We start from the raw sequence: 23,865 nt of genomic DNA, 5'->3' as shown, positions 1-23,865 counted from the left end.
GATTAATATAATCTTTTGTAGCCTATAATCATATGTGTTGATGTTATCCTAATTTTCTAATCTATTATTGACTGTAAATAGCACATGCATTGAATCAATTTGAATGGGAAAACATGACACATAGTATGATTATGATATCACACCCACCTTTGTCGGGGTTATTTGGATTAGCAGTGGCATTTTAAGACATCAAAGCTGTACACCTTAATAAAGATGCCATATGAAGTTTACCATGACAAAGGACTACAACTTAGGGTGTGTTTGTTTGGGGGTTTGGATTTTGAGTTGGGATTTGAATAGTAAAAATTTTGAATTTGAATAGTTGTATGATGTGATACAAATAGGTGTTGATGTGATGTTTCGAATGTAAAATTGATTTTTAGTATAATATAAAAAATAAAACTAAGTGTTTGATTTGATATTTTTGGGGTGGGGGAAATGGGATGAATAGTGGATTTAAAATCCAATCCCCCAAACAAACACACCCTTAGAGTATTAAAATGCCACTGCTACAATGAAATAGAGCAACAAATATTTCACAAAAAATAAACAAGATAAATTAATAAATAAAGTTCCAGCATGTAACAAAGGCGGCATAAAAGTCAAAACCCTTTGACATAAACAGAAAAATGAATCTCATAGTGACTGGCACAGAAGTCAATAGTCTAGATCGTAAACACTATTAATATTGTCAAAATATCTTTAATGTCCTATTCTAGAAATAAAAATTCTTAAAAATATCACACAATTTGGACCATAGCATTAAGCAGTAACTATAAAGCCGTATAAAACACAGTTTGTCTAATTGTATGCAATGGCAAGAACAAGGCATGAATAATGCTTACGTACCCAAAACTGATCCCAATAATTGTTTTTGTTCCATGAATGCTGTGGAGGATGTGTGTTGCAGCTCATTCCACGAGAAGGTAATTTTTCTTTGGAAGTCGCACAAAAGTTCATTTTGTACCTTGAATACTGATTGCTCACCATTGCAATTCATTACTTCATTAGATGGGTTGCCTATTTCAAGGTTGATGCTATCGTGTTTGATAGCAATAGCATCTTTGGCCATCGAAGATCTAAGATCTTCTCTTGTATTCTGTGAAAATAAATTAAGGGCAGTAAGCTAGTGAGAAAACAAAATTAGAAAAAATAACAAAAAGTAATCAGATTCTTACATTCAGAAAATCATTGACTTGATCCATAAGTGTTGTTGGAACACACTCAAATTCATGTTCCTAAAAGAGTTCCCCAACATTAGTACAATAAAATAATGAAGAGCTAAATCTTAAAGATAACCAAGTATTCTGTGTGATTAGCTGCAACAATCGACATATAATAAGAGGATATAATTCAAGTCACATTACAATCTAGAATGGATACAATATTCAAGCTGTGGAGGTAGAACTTGTAGTGAACAATTTTCACTCAATATAAGACATTCTTCTATCAATTGAATATTACAATGTGATACAAGTTATAATTAAAATAATATAAATATACTTGATCTTTACCTCAATTGTCCAATCTGTACGCATCTAAATATTTTATCAATAATATATATATATATATATATATATATACACACACACACAACTAATAGGATAATAGAAAATCTAGGAGTTTTGGCTAACCACACAGCCTTTATTGCCTGGTTTCACAACTTCTAAAAAGAATAATAGAAGTTTCTTAACATGTAACCAATCTATCAACATATGGCAAATTTTACTTCAATTGGTCAAAAAAGTATGATCTAGGGGTATAGAATCCTATATAATCATAATTAATTACTGTACTCAGCCATAGTTTATATTTTCTCATAAATCTGTTAAGTGCAAAATCAAGTCCAGATGAGAACATAAAGCTATTAAGAAGGGATCTTGGTTTCCACTTAAAACCAACTAGTATTAAGTGGTGTAGCCTTGACTCTTATATCCAAGGGGGAGTTCCCATAAGTTTCCATATCAACAACAATACTCAAGACTCCCCCTTCGAGATGATATCATCTCGAAATCCTAAACATTATCGATACTCAATACGGGTGAAACCATGTTAAGAAGGAATTTGGGGTTCTAACTTTAAACCAATAGGTATTAAGTGTCTTCACCCTTGTATCCAAGGGTAGTTCTCACAATTTTTCAGCGTGGGACAACAATATTCAACGAAAGCTATAGCTCATAGAGTTGGAAGCTTATTATTTTGGTTCAAGATAATGCCTATGACCTTAAAATTAAGTGGTCATTCTACATAAGAAAAACAGAAAAATGCCATGATTGTGCTTCATATATTTGAGTAATTAGTTGGTTCGGTCTTAGCTAAAGTTGATAACTTCAAACTTTGAGAAAGTTGCATGCATGCTGGGAATGAATATATCAAGTCACCAACAAGAGGAAGAATGGGGAGCATCCAAAATGTCCTGTTTTTGTACAGCTACAAAATCACACATCTCATAATATCATATCTTGTACAGGTATAGAAATCCACAAATATCTTTTGATTGTAGTTATTTGTATATATGTACAGCTCAAAACAAGAAACCAAAATAAAACAATCTGTTTTTCAGTTAGCATGGAACAATAAACAAGGACCCAAAAAAAAAAGCACTTGCCAACAACATACCTCTATCCCAGTGGTAAATATCCCTGCTGGTGATATAGATTTAACCGGATCAAAAGAACCAAGATAGCGATCCATAGAAGCTCTTAACCTGCATAGATATTGGTAAAAGCTAACAATCTCAGAAAATGTGGTCACTATCTTGCAGAGATGACGTAGACTAAAGTATGAGATTGCACATTAGAATAGCAAACGGGAAACAAAATGGATGTTGTGCCTAACGTGAGTGCAAAATTTTTCAAATATTCAATGCATTTTAGGAAAGTGGATAATACATTTATAGATGTCGTGGTTGAAGTGCATTTGTCAAAAAATTGGAAGACTACTAATTTCTAATAAATTTATATCCATAAATGGAGAGATTTCTATCTCAATAAGATAGGCAATAGGTTTCTTTTGCCTAATTTCTGTTTCAGTAGTGTTTCTTTTGACAAGATGTTGCAACTAATTCCAAAAAAGTTAGGTTCCTCTATATTGTCTGCGCATACTTTGGTTGTATCTCTCATGCCAAACTGAGTTAAAATCATACACAAACAATGGCTCTTTCTTTAAGTCTACATTTTTGGGGGAGATATCATTATGAAATGAAGTATACAATGACAGAAGGATAGAGACCATGCAGAATCTACAAATACATTTATAGGGATCTTTATAAGATGAAAAGCCATAGTAAAAAAGTGAGCTCTTTGCTTCCCCGGGCTCCATGTTTAGCAAAAAGGTCCACAAAATCATTCGCTTCTAGGAATGTCTTAGAAAATGACTAGGGTGCATATAGAAATGGAGTGCTCATTTTCATGGAGCTGAGGTACCCTGGTTCTAACCTAAAGCATTTTTTAAATTCGCACTCAACAAAGAGTTTCAGAAGCAGGCCTAATTGCCCAATCAATAAGAAATAAAAGACTAGGATAATTCCCAACAATCTACATCATTTGTATTGGTGATATCAATGAATTTGGAGAGACTAAATAAGACATGGCAATTACCGCCCCAATACCTGCTAGCCCAGGCTTTCCAAAAGAGATATGCCTGTGTTTATATTCTTTCAACCAATATCTGGAGCCAATTCTCAGATATTATTAGTAGTAATTAACAAGACTAGTGTCCAAAACTAGAAGATGACAACACACTAGGGTATGTGAAGGTCACCACTCACAACTACAACTCATTTGAATACAGGGAACACACACAACAAACTTCGAGGCATAGCATGCTTCAACAGTAGAATATTGGTGTAATGTAAAGTAGGATACTTGCCGTGCACAATCTGAGTTATGGGCCAAATAATATCTCAAATCATCAAAGCATCTTCTCTCCAGGGATATGCTTGAATATGAGCTCAAGCTAGAATCAGTAAACAACATTTGAAGAACTTGATACACCAATATCTGTTATTCAATAATGAGGATACAACTGTCAAATCTGAGCATATCATACATGATATATATGTTTATATAAATGTCTGCTTCTGACTAACCTGAGTAACTCCCCTTAAGTTGTGATGATGAGAAGTCAGAAATGGGACTATTGGAGGAAGTAACACATCCAAATGTTCAAATTGATTACTTTTTTTTGCATGGAGAATGATATTTGCTGCTATGAATACATATGATGACACAGCCTGCATCCATCAGACATATATATATATAAATGAATGATTTGTGTTTTAAGAGTGACAATCAATATTAAAAATATAAAAAGAAAAACAAGAAAGGTTTTGTAATAAAAAAAATCAGTCATTCATTCCTAAATTAAAACAGAATTCATTCTCTTTTATGGTATATTTCCATAAAAGAGAATTCAAAACAGAAACAAAATTGAAGCAGCAAAAGCAAAATGCATAAGCTTCTCACCTGAGGTCGCAAATCATAGTTTCTTAGTAGAGGAACCAATTGCTGGCTGATCTGTACAAGACATTAAGTATCATAACAAATACCTTAGAATATGTTAAAATAAAGATGCGAAAAAATTAAATAAAAAAAAGAAAAAAAAAGAACAATATAGCATAAGAAACATAAGAATACCCAGTATTTCTTTTGGTCACAGCTGTCTCAAAATTTAAAAGACAGTTTGATTGGATGTAAATTCTGGATTTTGACAGTTGGATTTTATTCAGTTCATTTCTTATTATTGGTTCAAATATTCTTTCAAACAAACAGAATATCCTATCATCCCTATCATTTGTCAATAATCAATGACAGTAAAAATGAACAAAAGAGGCAAACCTAGCACAAATTCTTACCAGCAAAGGGAATTTCAAATATATGTAGATGCCAAAAGTTTCCATGTAGTGTCGAACAGAGGGTAAATTGTTCCTCTACATGCATAACAAAATAAACATCAGCACAAAGCTAGATCAGGTAAAATATCAGGATAGAAACGAAACAAGCTCAACTTAAAATCAAACCAGATAGTAGTAACTATCCCTCAACGCATAGAACAAACTTTAACATAGATAAAATAACGCATTGTACTTTTACATGAGGGCAACGATATTGCAAATAGACAAATATCTGTGCTTTGTGATAAATGTTAACTTGATCAAGCTTGAGATGTCTCTAATCTTTACATATTCATATGCATAAATAAATGGCCCTCGTATTACTATATACGGGGGGAGAGAGACTAATATAATTCACAAATTTCAACTTGTTGCACTCATCCTTCCACTTGTTAATATTAGTATCAATTTCTAGCAGGGTATCAAGGCTAGTTTCGACTGCTTCAACTAGGCACAAATGTGTAAAACCATGGTTTGTTCTTCTGATAGAGTGAATAGACTACTTATGCTAATGCGCTACTTATTTTAATGGTTCAACATTATAATAAATAGCTGAGTCAGCTGACTACTTTAATCAGGGTTTGCTCCTCTGATAGAATGAAGAGACTAAAACCAATATTGTAATCAAGATTAGATTCACTAATGGAGTGGAAGAGATTTTTTTGGTAGGACGATTCTTCATAAATATTATTAAAAAAATACAATATATACATCCATTAATACACTATATATAATACATATACTTTATCAACTCACAAAAAAACAACAATTCAACAAATATTAATTTTAATCTCACTTTCTTTTTTCATCCATCCATTAGATTTACTCAATTATTAATTTTGACAAAATCAAATATTCAACATGTCACTATTATCCTCCTTACCATAATAGTAACTACCAGTGGCAGAGCCGGATAAAAAAAGTTGGCAGGGGCATTTATTTTTTATATATAATATATAAAAAGCATAAAATATAAAAATATAATAAAAATTATAAAAATTTAAAAATATTCGAATTTTTTATTTTATAAATATATGGATTAGTATATTTGAATAAGTAAAATATTTATAATAATAATTTTTTATTAAATTATTAGAAGTGGTCAATTATTCAAATCATAAATTTTATTACTAAATTTCTAAACAAATACATATAATACAAAAAATTAATACATAAAAATAAAAATGAATAAAAGTTAGGGCCACCCTACTATCTCCGCCACTATCACTACCTTTATTACATTATCTTTTATTTGTTCCCTTTAATTACTAACTAAATTTTAAAAAATAACCCCAACTGCTTTTTTAATTTTATTAACTTTTGCGGAGGGAATATTACCTATAGAATTATATGCCGCAAGTTTGGTTTTTGAAATAATTAGGAGAAAATAAAAGGTAACCCCATCAAGCCTTGTAGCAAACTATGAATACATTCATCCACGTAAATATGATACAGTAAACTTTTTATCATCAATATATTTTGCATTCAACTTAAATCGTGTACTTTTTCAATTTATGCCGACACAAAATGATAGAAGTTTGTTACTCAACATGTTAGATTACACAAAGCAAACAGCTGGAAAATCTAAACTGAAGTTTAAAAGGGTATTGACTCACATAAATTGATGTCTGCAAACACGAGGTCACTTGCTCGAATATATCTCTGTCAACGAAGCGTGACAACACACATATCATCTGCCATGCTCTAACTTTCCTCCTATGAATCTGAAAATATCAAAAGTGAGCAGATGCAGAAAAGAATAAAGAAGTCTATCTACTTATTCATGCACCATCATGCAAAAAATTTGGACAGTACAATACTGTGTCTCCTATAATTGTATATATCAGTTCTTCCATTCAGAGAAATTACTATAGAATAGCTGTTGTAATTAAATCGGAGCGACATACGTTACACAGTAGATGGTGTGGAATGTGTTCTAATTCCTTAGGTAATTTTAGTGGGCGTATTGTGAGCCAGCATGTGTGTGCGCGGGCGTGGGGGTGAGGGGTGGGTGGGTTGATGAGGTAGATTAGGGGAAAGAAGAAAACCATAATTCCTTATCAATTGTCATGTTCACAACAAAACTCACCGCACTATATTTTTTGTACAATTCCTTGGACAGATCTCTGTCAGTTATCTGTCAAAAAATCAAAGCAGATCCGTTGGCCATTTTTCTATTTCAGAAACAATAATTATAAGAGGAAGGAATTATACATTTATGAAGCAATGAAAAGACAAGGCTAAACCTTAAACAACAAACAGGAAACTGAGATGGTGCCTCAATATATATTTATCTAGAGATATATTAAAAGCAACAAATCAAAGAAAGTCAAACTGCAAATGTTCCTCTGCAAAAACATCAATATAATTTCTCAATACCCCACCCCTTTAATGTTTGGACCATGTTCTCCAATTGTAAGCTGCCAACTAAATATTTCGGATCTTAATCTATTACTAGTACTGTTTTTTAAGCTATCTACTAATTTCTTCACCTAAATTAGCAGATACCCAAAATAATTATCGAAGAGTTGAAAAGAGCTAATCAATTTTCACATAATAATACACAAGAAACTACCAACAATGCCCCACCAAAAATACACGTGGTTTGGAGAGAGTTTCCTATTGAAATTTTCCATAATTATCTTGCAGCATATCCCCACAAGTGCAAATGAGGTGGAAGGTTCTTTGTCTAAGCTTAGTGCAAGTGGAAATATAGACTTAAAACGTCTGGCTGTAGATGCTCCAAAAAAAACCAGATACATTATTAGGACTTTAGAGCATTCTCCGATAAATCAAAGAACATCACGCACACTATCAAAAAAAATAAAAAAAGATGCAGTTCCATGTTTCTAATGTATGCGGAGTAAGAAGAAAAGGCAACAAGATATCACCACAAACAAAACAAATTTAAGCCACAACTCCTGCAGTTAAACTTATCTGAGGTGGGATGATAAAGGTTTTATAAAACCAGAAGCAAGAAGGGATGAAGATAAAAAAATATGGAAAGTCACAACATAGAAAAAAAAAAAAAAAAAAAAAGGAGGTAACTAGATAGATGTATATAGGTACCACAGAATTGAGAAGTTCGATTAGAAACATTTTCCCGGATGCAACAATATCAAGGTTATCATCATTTGAAAAAGTTGATTCTTTAATCAAATCAGCCATGTCTGCTAGTCTGGAGAACAAAACAGCAACAGATACACGAGCATACAACTCCGTATTGATGAACACCTGATCAAGGAAACACAACATAAGAAGTCAGAATTCAAATGATATTTAATTTAATAGGGAAAAAAAACAGAACATTCTGTCTAGAAACTCCGAAACATGCATGCATTATATGGAGAAGAGAAAGTGATTAACCACTGAGGTTATACAAACAGAGCCTTCACCCAAACTTGCCACCATTTCAAGTGTATCGATCATCCTTATTTTACTGTCTTGAGTCCACATGAACTATCACATATTTACAAGCTCACCATCCATCATTACTATCATCCATGCTAGTTTTTATCAGTATCTAAACTCTAATACTCTGAACAGTAAACACCGTTCAGAAACAGAACATTTTGATTTTATGCACTGAGGACAATCTTCCTCACAAAGACACTTAAGTCATGCTCTAAAGTCTGGAGGGCCCAAAACAGTGGGACCAAGATTTGATTAAACTCTGCATAAACAATGATTCATGTTGGTATATATATGATCTTTTGTAATCAGTTAGAGATTCAATTGGATTGTATATATGTTGATTGATTATCATCCTATTCCCAAAATTGCTGAATACAATTCAACAAATGCGCTTGGATAGATATTGAATACTTCACCTCCTTGGAAGCTGAATTTCAACATAAACAAGTCCCGTCTCTCAATTATAAAGTTCCCTCCCATCATTTTTTAACACATCCCTCGTAGTGAAAATTATGTTTCCGATATTTTGCTAAGCATGGTCCAAAAGGAAACATTGACCTATCTGCCTGGTTGTAATACCAAGTGAGCTTTTTGAACACTCCCCTATCTTGTGCCATCTCCTTCTTTTAATAAAATGTCTTCTACTCACTAAAAATAATTCGAAATAAAGATAGCAAAACCGCAATACAAGAACATATATCAATATAAAATAGTAGAAGAAGTAATAGATTAATAGCATCAAAGCAATACAGTAGATTAAATTAAAAATCAGACATCATTTGGCTATTCCCTTTTTAAATATATACAATGGTAATCATGATTAATGAAAGAACAATATTTGTTGTATGCCAATTGTCACGTTACCTTTAGTCAACATTCATAAATATACATTATATTCAACTTAATATATATACACAGACATGGGCATACATAGGTTAGTTATTCAAAATATGTGCTGTGTAGAAGTAGCACCCTTGTCAATCATCAACCCTAATCCAATGTTTATTTTCATAATAACTGATTGTGAAGTTTAAACATAAAGCCTCTCCACTCGCAACATTGTATCAGAAAAGATAAGTGACTGTCTTAACTAAAAGCATAAGCTCACAAAAATATGTATCATTCATTTCAAAAGTTGAAATTTTTTTGTTCAGGTCACATTCCCATAGTTTTGTGCACCATCGGCATCCTTCATGACTCTATTTTAATGTAAAACCAAGATGACCTAGATCCATTTCCTAATTTTCTTTAGTTTTTTTATTTTTGGTGTTGATATGTTGGTGTATTTGATCGATTTATTTCCATAAGAATGCAACGATTTATTTCCATACGAAAGCCATGGCAAGGCTTTCGATGAAGATGGACAATATCGTTGCTTCCATGTTAACCTAGATGTTTAACTTCACAATTTAGAGGCAAACTTGTCACTAAAACTACCTCCTAGTGTCACGTAAGTATATTGAAGAGCTGTTTTCACCTCCAAATTTACTTCACCTAGATTCTTTCCAACTACAGGCTATGGAAAAAAATAAAACCAGTACAAGATTCTAATAAAGTAATCAATACAATTAAAGGTCTTTTTATACAGCCAATTACTACCATGAATACCTTTTTAACAATGTAATATATAGAAAATACATATACCAGCTGATATCAATCCATATTATGGACTTATTTACAGCTAGGTGAGTCATATTCGGTGGAGGGAACAATTTCATAGTTCTGTAATCCATAGTCAACTTGTTGACTAGTTCCTCTTCCACTAGATCTTTCAACTGCCAATATCTACAATATTGTGCCACGTAATCATGATAGAAAGCAAGGGAAGCATTAGAGAAATACTGAATCTTTTTCAGATTGGAAAGCCACTTCAAACAGAACAACATAGAACTTACATCTGTTAACTCAGGATCTAGGCTTTTTGAAAGCACAGATAGTTCAGCCCTTGCATCATAATTTTCAGCTAGTTCAGCTTCAAAATCCTCATCAAAAGCAACTGCGTCAAAAAACAGGCAAGATCAACAGGAAGCAGCCATATCAAGTTTTGCCCATCGGAAAATTTAATTCCATATTAAATCGAGCACATCAAGAATCTTCATACCAGAACCATAAAGAGTAAGCAGCTTCAGCTCTGTAATGTAGTACTTTAAGATATTTGGACAGGCCAACCAGAGTCCACATAAGTGTAATGCAGCAAGACGAATGGTTCGCGGACTTTTTTTACCTTCTTCAAGGATTTTCTCAACAAACTGCAAAGGTGTTATTGTGGTATCTGTCGACTGTCAAATAAGTTCATAAATATTGTCCAAATGAAAGAGAAACACATACCCACTTCAATGGCCCAGTAACATTGTCAGATTCATGCATGCGTTCATCCCCAAACACTGAACTATGTAAGACGCAGGATAGGAGTGCAGCAATAGGAGCCACTCTCCTTTTGTTGCAGCTCACATGCAATATCCATGAAGAATGAACCAAAAGCCACATCATCTATTAAAAAAACAAAAAAAGTATCAATTGAAGCAAATCCAAAGAAAGCAATACAGAAACTGAAAGCATAAGGCTAGGAAACAAGACACTGATTATCTTCTTCTATGCACACCATTATTCAACTTTTAATATTAATTGTAAATAATCCAATCCAACAGTAAGCTTCTCCCCCACAAACTTTTTTTAGGGTTTAGGATGTCTCCTCAGTGAGTTCCTTATAGGGTTGCTCTTTGCTTTCAGCCTTCTTCCATCAGGTTTCTCTTGATTTTGTGATGTTATTCACTCCATTCTTAATACTAAATGCATTTTGCTTTCTCTCCACACACACACACACACAAAAAAAAAAAAAAAAACAGAAGGAAAAAAACATCACCCTAGATAACAGTCAGGAGAAGTCAAAAGGTGAATAGATCTCAGCCAATTTTCTCCTGATTGAAGAAAAGAATACTGTGTATTAGATTGATAAAGTATGCAAGAATACCTCAATAGTTATTCCAGTCCAAGAAGAAGTTTGATCCATTCTTCTTAAATAAATCATTTCCATGGTTAATCTGATGGATCTGAGCATGGGCAAAACAGAAACTTCACCAGCATTTTCAAGGCTGCAAGCTCATCCAGAAAGACCATAATGTGAGCATAACATGGAACTTTACTCAGAATTAACATTTGTAAGAGGTTCAGAAAATATATGATATGAAACATATAAAAAATGATTTGATTTGTGAAGTTTTCATTACATTAGAAGAAAGTAACTTTCGTTTATCACACATTGAGCATATGGTTGTCAGGTTGTATAAATGACTTGAATGTACATCATAAAGATATAAATTAATAAATAATCATAAATATACATAGTTGGTTTTTTGCTTAGTTTAAAAGGTGTGAATCCTTAAGGGGTGAATGTTTCTTAATAGTATGTAGTATTAATATATATACACATATATTTTAAAAATGTGGTGTGTGTGATACCATTTTTAGGATTTAAATACGAATATATATTGTCTTGAGATGTATAGAAAAATAAATATTTTTACTGCTTAGAGGAATTCCACACAAATATATATGGGTGAACCTTACAGTGATTCTCAATTCTGACATTATTTGCATGTACAGAGAATATACACCTAAAAATTATTCTATATCAACTGCATATAGCTAAGAATGGATACATGAAGGTATCTTGTTTACTTATTTGAACAAAAGTTTCGAATTGCCACAAATTACCAGACAAATACAAGAGAGTTCAAGAAAACTTGAAGCCAACCAAAAAGAACTGTAATTATGTTATATGCTTCAAAATATGGAGAGCTCAATTTCAAAGTTACTCGTCTAGCTTCAAAAGAAAACATAATCATGGAAAGCGCAACAGGGTAGCATAACCTTGCCATATTATGCACATCCAACTCTATATAGCAACACTGAAAACCTAGAAAAATCATTATCAAACGTGGTCATTTCAACTCCTATGTTCATAATTCATTATACTTGGCACCAAGGCAAAGTCGTGTTGTAATCATATTGAGACAAAAGAGAGTTTCCACAGTAAGCATGTGATAGAAACAAGAACACAATTTAAAAGAAATAATAACCAATTTTATTACTCAGAAGATGATTGATATCTTCTGCCCAGCCCTAGCCGCTCACACTTATTCTTTTTGGATCAACTTCTTTAACCCTAATTCCATTTCTTTATATCAACTTATAAATATAATTATAAATAAGATAAGGACTAATTTGCAATGCAAATATATAGTAATTATGGTAATGCAGCAATTAGACCAAAATGCCCTTTTTCCGCGTCGTGTATAGACACGCAGCGGTACCGGGCCATTGTTTCCGGTGTTTGGCAGTTGTTCCATGTCAGCATGCACCAAAACCATGACTGTAAAAACAACCGCTCAAAGGCCAAAACAAACTAAAACAAACTCAAAGATCAATTTTAATTGATAGTCACATGTCACAATTCAGTATCTCACCTTCCCACCAGATCATCAAATATTTGTTTTAAGAGTGACTGTGAGAAGTTATATCTACACCTCTTCAAATAAATGCCATTGCACTGAGCATACTTTGGTAGCAACAACAAAGATTCTAGACACCTCCACTGAAAGAACAAAAATAAGACACCATGACTTTTGACAGCTGAATAGGCCATATAAACAGGGAAAAAATAGAAATAAATAAATAAATAAGAATTAAAAACATGAGATGCAGTAGAAAAAAGAAAAACAGAAAATTATTAAACCGAAAATTAAATCTCAATCGCAATGCTCATATCAGGGTAGCCTCTCAACCTGGGCCAAACTACACATAATAAGTAGGATTTAAATACTTCAGCACCTTGAGCAGCAATTTTTTTTCTTGTTACGCCACTGCTCTGATAATGAAAATTCCTTGAAAAATATTTTGTTACTTCCAGATTGAGGACCTAAGAAAAAGAACGTGATCGTGACATTTACCCTAGTCTGGTAGTCATTAACTAAAACTTAGGCTACAGTTTGCATGTGTATATCAAATATGAAAATTTTTCCAGCCCGAATAACCTTGTTACAAACTGCAAATAGAAATTCCCAATTGAAAAATAATATGCATGCCACTTGTCGTACTAACAGCTTATCATACTAAAACACTACCAAAAAGAAAGCTGGGCACGAAATATTTGGATAAGAGGAAAATGTCAAAAAAAAAAAAAAAAGCAGCAGTTGGAGAAAAGGTACTATAACCTTCAAATTCATTAAAACTGCCCGCCGTGTCCTGGCCATATTTCCTCCATCAATAGCAATATTGAGGTTGTTCATAAAGGTGCTAACACGCACATCTAAGAGCGCTTCCCTATCTTCTTCCAACAGAAATAAGCTATCATTGTTTGCTAAACTATTCAATGATGAAGTAGAGAAGATGGGAACCAATCCCTCCAAAGCGTATGTACATGCTTCATATGCAGCAATGTATATTTCTCCTTCAACCTGCTTTCGGCAATGAATAAATAACCAGCAGCTCATTGTAATAGTATTTTAGGACGGAAAAAATTAAATATAATAAAATAATGTGATTATCCACTACAAAAACAAATAATCCAAATTTTGGCAAACCTCAGATTTAGGTGCTGGAGTTGCAAAGGTCTTCAAGCAGAAAGTCCAGAGAAAAACTTGTGCAGCATAAGTCGGAACATCTGTTCTCAACTCTGCACACCACTTTAGAACTGCAACAAGGGTCTTTATTGATGTTATCTGATTCTCAAAAAAATAGGATAAGAATGGGACATTAGATAAAATTGTTATGGCACCTTAGGCAAAACACACCACAGTATTTCACTGTGACTATAGTTTTATGGGTTTGAAAAACACATGCCTATAAAACCCACAGCATATAATGAAAATAAATATTCATACTCCCTGGTTCTCAAAGATAATAAATAATCCTCTAATAAGAATTACTCCTTAAGCTTGGCGCATCTGAAATACACCCCTAATCATCTAACCTAGTCAAACCCCAAACCCTAGAATTTCACAACTTTAAAATTCGCCCCTCATATCTCTCCGACCCATCGTCAACATTCATACACGACCATACCCAAATTGCTAAAGGAAATCAATAGGCATCTAGTTGTTCCATGGTGGTAGATTGCACATTTTAAATCATATTTCAATTCTCCACTATATTAATTTGTTTTATCATTTTACAGGAGATAATCTTTGATGAGTACAGAATATAGATTATAAAAGACACTGCAATGAGAAAAGAATGTAAATATTATGAACGGGAACATTTTCGTCATGCTTGACAATATCCCTTCAGCACATTGAAAAATAAAAAATATCATAATTTGAACAGATGTAATCATGGCTAATAATCATGTTTGTAATGTCTATCTATGGGTGTGTATATACAAGACTATTTTTCTGAATACTATGTGTCTGCTCGTAGGTTTGGATATGAGTTGTGGAGAAAGGGTACCAAAAGTGTAACCAACTCTTCCTGTAAGTGTTCAGAATGAACTTATCAAGTCACTAGATCCAAAATAAATGTTAGAAAAAAAATTTGGATTAACAGAAGTAATCACAGAAGCACAAAAATAAAAATTGGATAGGTGAAAATTGATGATGAATTAAGGGAGAATTCAAACATTCTTACAGCTTCCAAAACAGAAGTGCAAAGAGTAGATGATAAGCGTCGTAGGCTTGGGCCACCTAGTTTCCCTTTAATAGCCCCAGGCAGAGAGGTTTCCTCAAGTACCACATCCAACCAAAATATGGAAATTGATAACTTAGCAAATGAGACCAGCTCTTCCTGTCAAATCCAAAGGAACACAACTATATCAAAATAATAGTATTGGATGACAATGGTGCAACGCTACATGTTCTATCCATACCAGAAATGACAAAAATACTCTTGCAAACTCATCAAAAATGGCTCCGCCATCAAAATCTTTCTCCATTCTTCCAGCCACTTGACCCTTAGCTATTCTCTCTTGGATTGTTACAAGTTCATCAACCAAACTGCAAACAAGGATAAGAAATTTCACCACCTCCCACTCAAACTTGTCATGTTTGCAAATATTACCACCAAGATTCTGAATGAACTGCAAGAAAGGTTTGTGACAAAGTTAAAATCTAGACAAGCCGCAGAAAAATGTCAATATAATTTTAAATGTGGATGGTGCATGAAGGAAACAATCTCCATACTAATTATATATATAAAAAAAATAAATAAAAAAAAAAGGAAAAACAACAACAACATTCAAGGTGTATTCATCATTGAAGCAAGAATTACTTATAAGTTTATAGTTGAGCTACTAAACTAGCAAGATATTAGTGTAGAACAAGAGTACAAGGTCAAACTTCACCGAACTGAGATTAGATCAAAGTCATCAATGTAAGTTATGTAGACAATATTGTATCCTTAATGTCCATGTTTACAGAAAGATCCATAAGGGCTTCAGAAGTAGAGCCAACCAAAGCTTACATTGTAGATTCTCTTGTTTAGTGTACACATATATAAGAGAGAGGCACCGAAATTCTACACCATGATGTGCAGAATCACAATGAGTCACAATGAGATAACAAATAAAATGAACGTGGAAACAATATGTTTGACAAAATCAGCAGTGGCCAAAGAAATGCAGCTTATAGCTTTCCTGCACAGTAGATATCACTTGCTATATCAAGTTTTACTTATCATGAACACTTCAGTAATTTATTTTCCTTGTACTTTGAAGGAAAATAAAATGCTCATTTATCAACCAATATTTGATAATACAACCAATTCGTCTCAAAATGCTCAATATGTATGTAAGTGTTGTTAATCTCAATTTGTACACCAAATTTTAATTACATTGACCTGGGAATTGTACTAGTTCCAATGAACTTAGAATATAACTCAGAATGTTGCATAGTGCAATTCAAACAATGCTCTTGGTTGGATTCACAGCATTGCACCCCTTGAAAAATGAACTCCTATATTAACAAGCCACATCTGTATCTCTAGATCACATCTCTCGTAATGCAAACGGAATTGCAGAATTCTTTTGCAAACCATGGAGCAAGAGGAAACAGAGCACTTTCAGTTCAGGTGTAACTTCCTCACCCAGCCTTCAGGCCCTAAATAGAGCTCCTATATAATCTAAGTCTCTAGCCCTGTGTTCCTATAACTCTCCTATCTCTTACTACATACATATTTTTCTTCCTAAAATATATAAAACGAAGAGAGGAAAAAAAAAAAGCATATATACTTCTAAATACTTCTAACCTTAATAATTGGGTCAAAATGCAGTCTATCCTTGGCTGCAAGAAACAGAACTCGAGCCCAACGTCTTGCCTCAGATTCCCATGCATTTATTTCTTCATCATCGTATGTGACAGGTGAATCAAGTTGATACTGATAGCAGATAAAGTTCACAGGAAACGCATGAATAGCCTTTAAAAGCTGCAAATTAGGATTCCCAAGCCATTTCTGGACTTCATATCTCAATGAACCTAAAAGGCAGAAACAGATCAAGAGGATATGTAAGACAAAATGCAATGCTGACCAATTAGCAGTATCACCAAAGCAAGTAAATCAGTATTTCAGTTGTCCATGGTGGGAAGTGCATGCATGCCTGATCAAAGTTGGCTGCAAAGTTATACAACAAATAAAGCATACTTAATTAAGTAATATAAACAATTTTGCATATAATGGAAAATAAGTTAGTTTCCAACTTACCCTTCTATAAGATTATACAAACAACAAAATCCACACTCTTTGTGCCTGGTAAAAGTGCTTAGCGCATATTTCATAAGTGCACATGGATGAAGTAAAGAGAGAACAGATATAAGGATACTTGAGCACCCTATGATGGAAGCCTATTGTCACACAGTCTAACAGATACTATAGTGAAATGCAATCAGTATAACATGCATGTTAGCCATACCACCATAATCAGTGTATTCCCGAGGCAGACTAGAAAGGAAGTGCAAAAGGATCTCCAAAGGAACATCGGCTGTATCCATCAGGAAAGCAGCGGCGGCTAAAATCCTTTCGCAAACTAAAAACAGCAAGGTCCAAATTAAGTTTATTGAAATACTAACAAACATGATTCTGAGAATTTTCCAAGACTCATTATGATACCTTGGAGACGGTATTTAGGATTAAAATGATGTTTGCTGCACTCCAAGACAAATCGCAAAGCATCCAACAATTCAGTTTTGTCATTCGGAGATGAGTTTGGCAAGGAATCGACTAAGACCTCAACAGTAGCATCCAAAAATTGCTCAGCGCCATGATTACTACGGTTTGCAACTCCACGAGCAGTTGATGCAATGCACTCTGCCAAGCACATCAACCCCACCCGTCCCAAAGTGAGTCTTAAAGGAACAGATGACAACTTCACCAAGAAGGAAGTATGCTCCCTGTAGACGAATATGATTATTGAACAAACATGCTGAATTTAGTGTCTTCAGTATCAAGAAATAAATTGGCAAAGCACAGGTATAAGAATAACTAGGACCACCTAATTCAACATGTGAAAGGGATATACATATTATAACTAGGACCACCTAATTCAACATGTGAAAGGGATATACATATTTTAAGTTAAGCTGAAAAAGGGCATGTCGATTTACAAAACACAGAGCAATCAATTTGGCTATACCCATAGTTTCCGCAGTTTGTCAGCTTTTTAGGGAAGCCCTATTCCTAAATGATCAGTTTTCCTTAAATTTCAGGGCCTACTCTAATAGTCTGTCTTTGTTTTCCCTATGTTTCTATCCAGGTTGTAATCTAAAGCTTTTCCTATTATGTATCTCTTTCTTTCTAAAAAATAAAATAAAATAGCCATAATCTTCCCTCACAGCTCACTTCAAAGAAGCAGGTAAGTACTTATTTATAATATGGCCTACCTCCTTCCCATAGAGCTGGCATATTGATGCAGAAATCTAGAGGCTGCCTCAATTGTGTGAGAAGAGTACTTCTCCTTCACACCTATGATATAGAAGGGGGGGAAAAAATGAGACAACCAGCATAAATTAGATTATTTCAATTTATGTGATTCATAAATACAAATTGACAAACCAAATTCTCTGTGGTGCACGGGATCATTTAGCCCTCGCATGAGAGGACCAAGTATGAAATATTCTGGCACTAGCTTTGAACAGACTCCATAGCTCTCCCACTGGATTGCGAAAAATGACTGCATGATAAGGCATCGTACTGCCAGAAATAAATAAATATATTAGTGCTTCCACACATGCATGGACATGCATGAAATAGTACAAGAAATGCTGCTTCAAGAATATGATCAACAAAATTAGGATAAACATAGTACCTTGGGGATTATCATGACAAAAACCACGTTCCCATAAGACTATCAACCATCCAAAAATCTGCTCTGCAGTTGCCATTTGATTAAGGTATAGTTCTTCACGAGAAAATTGCAATGGATTCTCTACTGGCAATGAAGATTGAAGCCAAAGTACAATCTGCCAAAGCAAAAGAAAAAGGAACCCGAGACTGTAATCAGCTCCTGCTTCCAGATAGAGATTTAGCCAGTGTACACATATATAAGAAGAGGGGAAAAGAGCAAGCACCAAGAATGAAGTTGGGAAATTATCATACTGAATCAGGAACACTGAGTGACAACAGGAATGATGTAACGCAGACAATAAGTTGTGTAAAGGACAAAAAGACCATCTGGCTGAAATGGATATATATGGAACTAGAGAGAAGGCATGAAACATGACCAGACAAAAATAACTAACCAATTCATATTAAGCTCAGGACTCTTGATTTCACATTCTATTGCCCATTACTAGATTCTGCGTGTGCTGCGCAGGTTTCAGAGTAAACCTCAACAAATATACAAAACAGGAAGCCAAAAAAAAAAAAAAAAGCAAGATATATTCCTCACTTCTAAACTTGAACTGTTGCTTTCTTGTATTACGCATAAATTTGTTAGAATTGCCTAGTACTGAAAAATATCATTAAATAGAAATGAAGCCAGACTTTTTCACATAACATGTATGGGATCTTTGTATATTGAGGGGTAATTCTGTGAGCATGAGTCTTCCCAAAGATGTTCTTCCAAAGTTTGCACCTAATTAGAAAATTATATTTTATGACTAAGGCAGCATACCTGGTGATTCCATGCCGCTTCAACCAAATGTGTACCATATTCTTCAAGCATTTCATATAGCAGTATAAAAACCTCCCACTTGTAACAACTACTAACACTCACTTCTGTTTGACTGCATATTTTGCCAACGCCTAATGACTTTGCTTCCTCATGTGCCCACTTCCCTCTCTTGCCCTTCATGTGAGAATTAGAATTTAATTCATCTGATGCTTCTAACAAGATATCAGAGTCACATTTCCTCTCTCTTCTCAAGTTTAACGTCGTTTTTAGTATATGCAACGACTGCTTCCTCACTAGGCTTTCCTTATCAAGCTTAAGGGAAAAAATATACAACAGTATCAGAGAAAACATATTTAATGCAGATCTTAAATATCTTGAAAACCAAAGGCAAGAAAAGTCCTGTTACCAATCCTCTCTTCATTTCATCCCAAAATTCCGGGTCTGCTCTCAAATCCAAAATATCCTCTTCTCCACTCAAAGTGGAATCATCATGCTCATCAGCCAGTGGAGAAAAGGATGAATATAGAGAAAGTATATCATAAGCATCTCTTCTTTCCAAAGATCCCAAAGAAAACAGTGACTTACAAGTCTCCCAGATTTTAAAGAAAAAATCCTTCCTGCAAAATCAACAACCTTCATTTTTCCTCAATATCATAAATTTACTAATGAAAAAAGGCATACTTATTTTCAAAGTAGATCATATCTGCCATTGGCATGTGGCAAGACGAGGATTAAAGACCTATTATGAATTCATGAGAGGTTAATATGCAGACACTGAAAAGCTGAATCACAGCTTCGCATCTATTGTGAATACTATAGACTACTAAGAAGCCAATTAAAGGTATTACATGTGCTAAATACCTTGTCAATACATGATGCACACCAGAAACTCCAACACTGAAGGTATGATAATTTGAAAATGCCTTGAATATAAATGGAAGAAGAGATTTGACTGCACAAGAGCGATGCTCCAAGCTATATGAGATCATTTGAAGGGTAAAATTAGATAGGTCCCAAAGCATATATCCAGCAAAAGAAGTTGCCATGTTTTCTGACATTGACCCAGGGTCAGATACATTGTTGTATTTCAGAGCAGCATCAAGAATCATAGTTAATATTTTACAGCATACAGGCAATGGAAAATCAAAGACATTGCATTGAAATTCATCTTTGGATATGTGCTCTTTGGCCAATTTGTCATGAGAATCTTCAAAATTTGACTTATTTGTCCACTTATGCATTGCCAGCTTTTCACTGTGAAATGTTCCCATCGATAGGCCAATTGATCTTAACAAGAGGGGCACAATTGTTGCTCCAATAACATCCCAACAGTTTGTCTCAGCAACAACATCAAGAAACATACTTGCTACCTATACTCACAAGAGCAATAAGAAAGAGTAAGCAAATAATGCTTCTGATGAAGTTTGGTGCAATGCATGAAACCTCAATTATAATTTACCTCAAAAAATAACAAATTGTCATATGGATGCACCAACTTCAACAAAGGCATCAACACTTTCCAGACAAATATATCCATGTCGTGAGAACCTGCACAAAAATAATACTTGAGCAGCATCACACACACCTAGTTTTCTGAACCAGAAAAGTAATTATGTATGATCAAAGTTAGTTTTAACCATTGCTATCCCCCACAACCACCAACACCCGAGACACATTCAGGAAATTAGTAATGGTCCTTAAGATTTGATTATACCACTATTTTGTTAATGTCCAGGTCCAAGCATAATGATTTTTTCAAAAATAGTCCTATTTTCACCCATATCCAGATGAGAATATATCTTAACAAGAAATACAACCCCGGGCCTAGATAAAAGTACAAAAATTAAATGTAAGAGTCATGGTATGTGACTACTAAAAACTCACCACCACCGGACTTCTTTAGGAAGTAACTGAGTGCAGCAACATAAGACAAAACACAGTTAGGCTGATCACTCTCCATCTCCACAGTTTCTTGAGCGATGCCCTGCATAAATAGAAAGTTCCAGATACTGAAAATGGTAGTAAAACTGCTATTAACACCGAATACATCCCCTGGACTTTGATGCCAAGCTTCCCAATCAAATTTGGTCCCCATAATTTAGAGGAACTTCATAACATTTTACTTAAGCTTTCCATCTCTACCAATTGCATATACGTTTGGTCCATGCTCTTTAAGAGCCAAAAATCTAGAGTCAGAAATTAAACAATCTTGCACCAGGCTCCGCAATCTAGTTCAGAAAGAAGAATGAAATGGGCAAGTAGCTTATCAGATGGTGCTTACCTCTGCAATTCTCGGAAATTCATGGAGAAGTTCAGAAAAAAGAGAGGCCGGAGATGCGGCTGTCGAGGCTAAGATACAGTCGAGAGTTGTTGGAATGGACGCCGGTGGCATCTTCGGTAAACTGCTCCAGAGCGCAGCGACGATAGGGTCCATCGGGTTGCACGCTGTCTCCGGTGCTGAACCCTAAACCCTCAATTTTGGGTGTAAACCCTAACAGGACAAGCCGGATTAGTGTGGAAAATTAGAATTACTTCTTTGTCCTCTATCTATTCATGAGTGAATAAATGAATAAAAAAATAAAAACAGAGATAAGTACACATGAATCAAATTTGGGTGTAAACCCTAATAGGGCAAGTCGGATTAGTGTAAAAAATAAGTGAAATGACTTCTTTGTCCTCTATCTATTCATGAGTGAATTATTTATTAAAACAAGTAAAAACAGATACAAGTATCTTCAACATAAACAGAGGGTACTATTATTTATTCATACCGTACAACATAATATGTACTATATATTTCAATAATATATATGTCTTGTATGTGCTACATTCACAACATTATGTTTCTATAGTTGGGGCCACTTGCAGAGAATACAAATAAAATTATAAAAGATAGGTGTGTCGACAGACAAAGATAAAAATAAAATGAATGCTATTAAAAATAAAATAAAATAAAGTGCATCAATGGATTCACTTCGCTTAAAGTGGATTTCATTGATGAAGCCGCCGTGCTCCCACAGATGCGTCTAAGTCATTTAAACAAAAATTATAAATTAGTGTATATGCAGAAAAAATTTAAATAATAATAATAATAATAATACTTGCCTTGTTTTCACCCATATTCATTAAGCTCAATTTTTCCGATTGCCAGCACAGCACTAACAAAGAATACAAATAAAAGTTAATTATTATGTGAAATAAGAACGACATTGATACAAATAACATAGATAAAAATAAATAAATAAAGGAATATATTATATATATATATGTATATAAAGAACACTTCCATATTCTTGATTATAAGACTCTAAATTGAGAATGCCTAAGTTATACCTTATCCCTAATAGACTAAATACTAGACACTATACACCATATCCTAAAGTGTGGACCCTAACTACACTTCTAATGCCCATACTTGATGCCCTAAAACATTAAGTACTAGACACTATACACTAACTACACTGATGACACTTCTTATGCCCTATGCCCTATGCCCTAAATCCTAAATCCTAAATCTTGACAGACATAACATCTATATATCCTATGCCTTATTCCCTAATCTTAAAGTCTTAGACTATGATTATAACTTAACCATAATCATAAACTAATACACTAAGTCCTATACATTGAAAAGAAAGAAAATAAAATAAAAGCATTTATCTGGTTCTGTTTGAAATGTGGACCGAGTTCATCATATTGACCCCTAATTCTTTCCATTAAGCACCTACAAAAAAAAAAAGTTGGTTATTATGCAAAATATAAAATCAACAATGGTTCATTGAGGCTATAAACAAATGTACGTATGCACAAATACCAAATCCTCCCTATCATTGAGGCCCTTGAATAAATTCATTGCATTTAAAAGAAATTCCCTCATCAGCCTGCCATAATAATCACAAAGGAATAATCAGTATCACTTCAATGCATTTTAGGTAAGATTCAATTAAACATACAATAGAGAATTGTTAGATGCAATCAAATGCTTAGTAACACAAAGGAAATATGTAAAACTATATTGAACTTTATAAGGTGATAAAAGCAAGGTCATAAAGCAAAATTATTTTGTAAAAAATGGTGTTAGTAGAGTAATTGCAAAAAACTCATCACTTGTAATGGAACTCATGAGTCAAATCCAAAGTCTTCACTGGCAATTATAATATAAAGACATTAATCTACAATATGTATAAACATTAATTAGAATAAAAAAGAAAATCATCTAACAAATTAATCAAATAAAAAATATCAGGGAAATAAAGAAAACAAGAAAAATAAAAAAATAATAATGAAAGAAAAAAAAAAACAATTAGCAAACCCTGACAGTCACCTGAATTTGGAGATTTAATAGAGTAATTGCAAAAACTCACTTCCAATGGAACTCAAGAGTCAAATCCAAAGTCTTCACTGGCAATTATAATATAAAGACACTAATCTACAATATGTATAAATATTAATTAGAATA

General features: G+C 33.8%; 1 protein-coding gene across 13 annotated transcripts in view; it reads right to left on the bottom strand.

Moving 5' to 3' along the window:
• Positions 1-23,865, bottom strand: part of LOC127260880 (uncharacterized) — a 31,738-nt gene that overhangs the window by 4,875 nt on the left and 2,998 nt on the right. For 9 of the 13 annotated variants that reach the window (XR_007840820.1, XR_007840821.1, XM_051288892.1 and 6 more), the window contains 34 exons: positions 23,221-23,287; positions 22,512-23,130; positions 22,381-22,432; positions 21,688-21,897; positions 21,291-21,390; positions 20,866-20,954; positions 20,268-20,776; positions 19,813-20,023; positions 19,407-19,718; positions 18,600-18,753; positions 18,347-18,484; positions 18,175-18,256; positions 17,405-17,685; positions 17,208-17,321; positions 16,547-16,773; positions 15,171-15,380; positions 14,933-15,088; positions 13,891-14,028; positions 13,522-13,764; positions 12,775-12,902; positions 11,280-11,400; positions 10,637-10,798; positions 10,410-10,557; positions 10,204-10,304; positions 7,964-8,128; positions 6,984-7,031; positions 6,511-6,618; positions 4,856-4,930; positions 4,467-4,517; positions 4,091-4,234; positions 3,871-4,001; positions 2,620-2,707; positions 1,179-1,238; positions 850-1,099 (listed from right to left, as the gene is read on the bottom strand). Coding sequence is in view for 11 of the 13 variants with exons in the window: in XM_051288892.1 (XP_051144849.1) it covers positions 850-1,099; positions 1,179-1,238; positions 2,620-2,707; positions 3,871-4,001; positions 4,091-4,234; positions 4,467-4,517; positions 4,856-4,930; positions 6,511-6,618; positions 6,984-7,031; positions 7,964-8,128; positions 10,204-10,304; positions 10,410-10,557; positions 10,637-10,798; positions 11,280-11,400; positions 12,775-12,902; positions 13,522-13,764; positions 13,891-14,028; positions 14,933-15,088; positions 15,171-15,380; positions 16,547-16,773; positions 17,208-17,321; positions 17,405-17,685; positions 18,175-18,256; positions 18,347-18,484; positions 18,600-18,753; positions 19,407-19,718; positions 19,813-20,023; positions 20,268-20,776; positions 20,866-20,954; positions 21,291-21,390; positions 21,688-21,840 (4,897 nt within the window). In the remaining 2 variants the exon portion in view is untranslated. Of the gene's footprint in view, positions 1-849; positions 1,100-1,178; positions 1,239-2,619; positions 2,708-3,870; positions 4,002-4,090; positions 4,235-4,466; positions 4,518-4,855; positions 4,931-6,510; positions 6,619-6,983; positions 7,032-7,963; positions 8,129-10,203; positions 10,305-10,409; positions 10,558-10,636; positions 10,799-11,279; positions 11,401-12,774; positions 12,903-13,521; positions 13,765-13,890; positions 14,029-14,932; positions 15,089-15,170; positions 15,381-16,546; positions 16,774-17,207; positions 17,322-17,404; positions 17,686-18,174; positions 18,257-18,346; positions 18,485-18,599; positions 18,754-19,406; positions 19,719-19,812; positions 20,024-20,267; positions 20,777-20,865; positions 20,955-21,290; positions 21,391-21,687; positions 21,898-22,380; positions 22,433-22,511; positions 23,131-23,220; positions 23,288-23,730; positions 23,836-23,865 lie in introns of all 13 variants that reach the window. The other 4 variants (XM_051288887.1, XM_051288886.1, XM_051288888.1 and 1 more) reach the window with 2 other exon arrangements.

This window comes from Andrographis paniculata, unplaced genomic scaffold (genome assembly GCF_009805555.1).
Source record: "Andrographis paniculata isolate CXL003 unplaced genomic scaffold, ASM980555v1 Contig62END, whole genome shotgun sequence".
Classification (NCBI taxonomy): domain Eukaryota; kingdom Viridiplantae; phylum Streptophyta; class Magnoliopsida; order Lamiales; family Acanthaceae; genus Andrographis; species Andrographis paniculata.
Note: the sequence above shows the minus strand (reverse complement) of the source record. Positions and strands in the feature narration are given on the sequence as shown.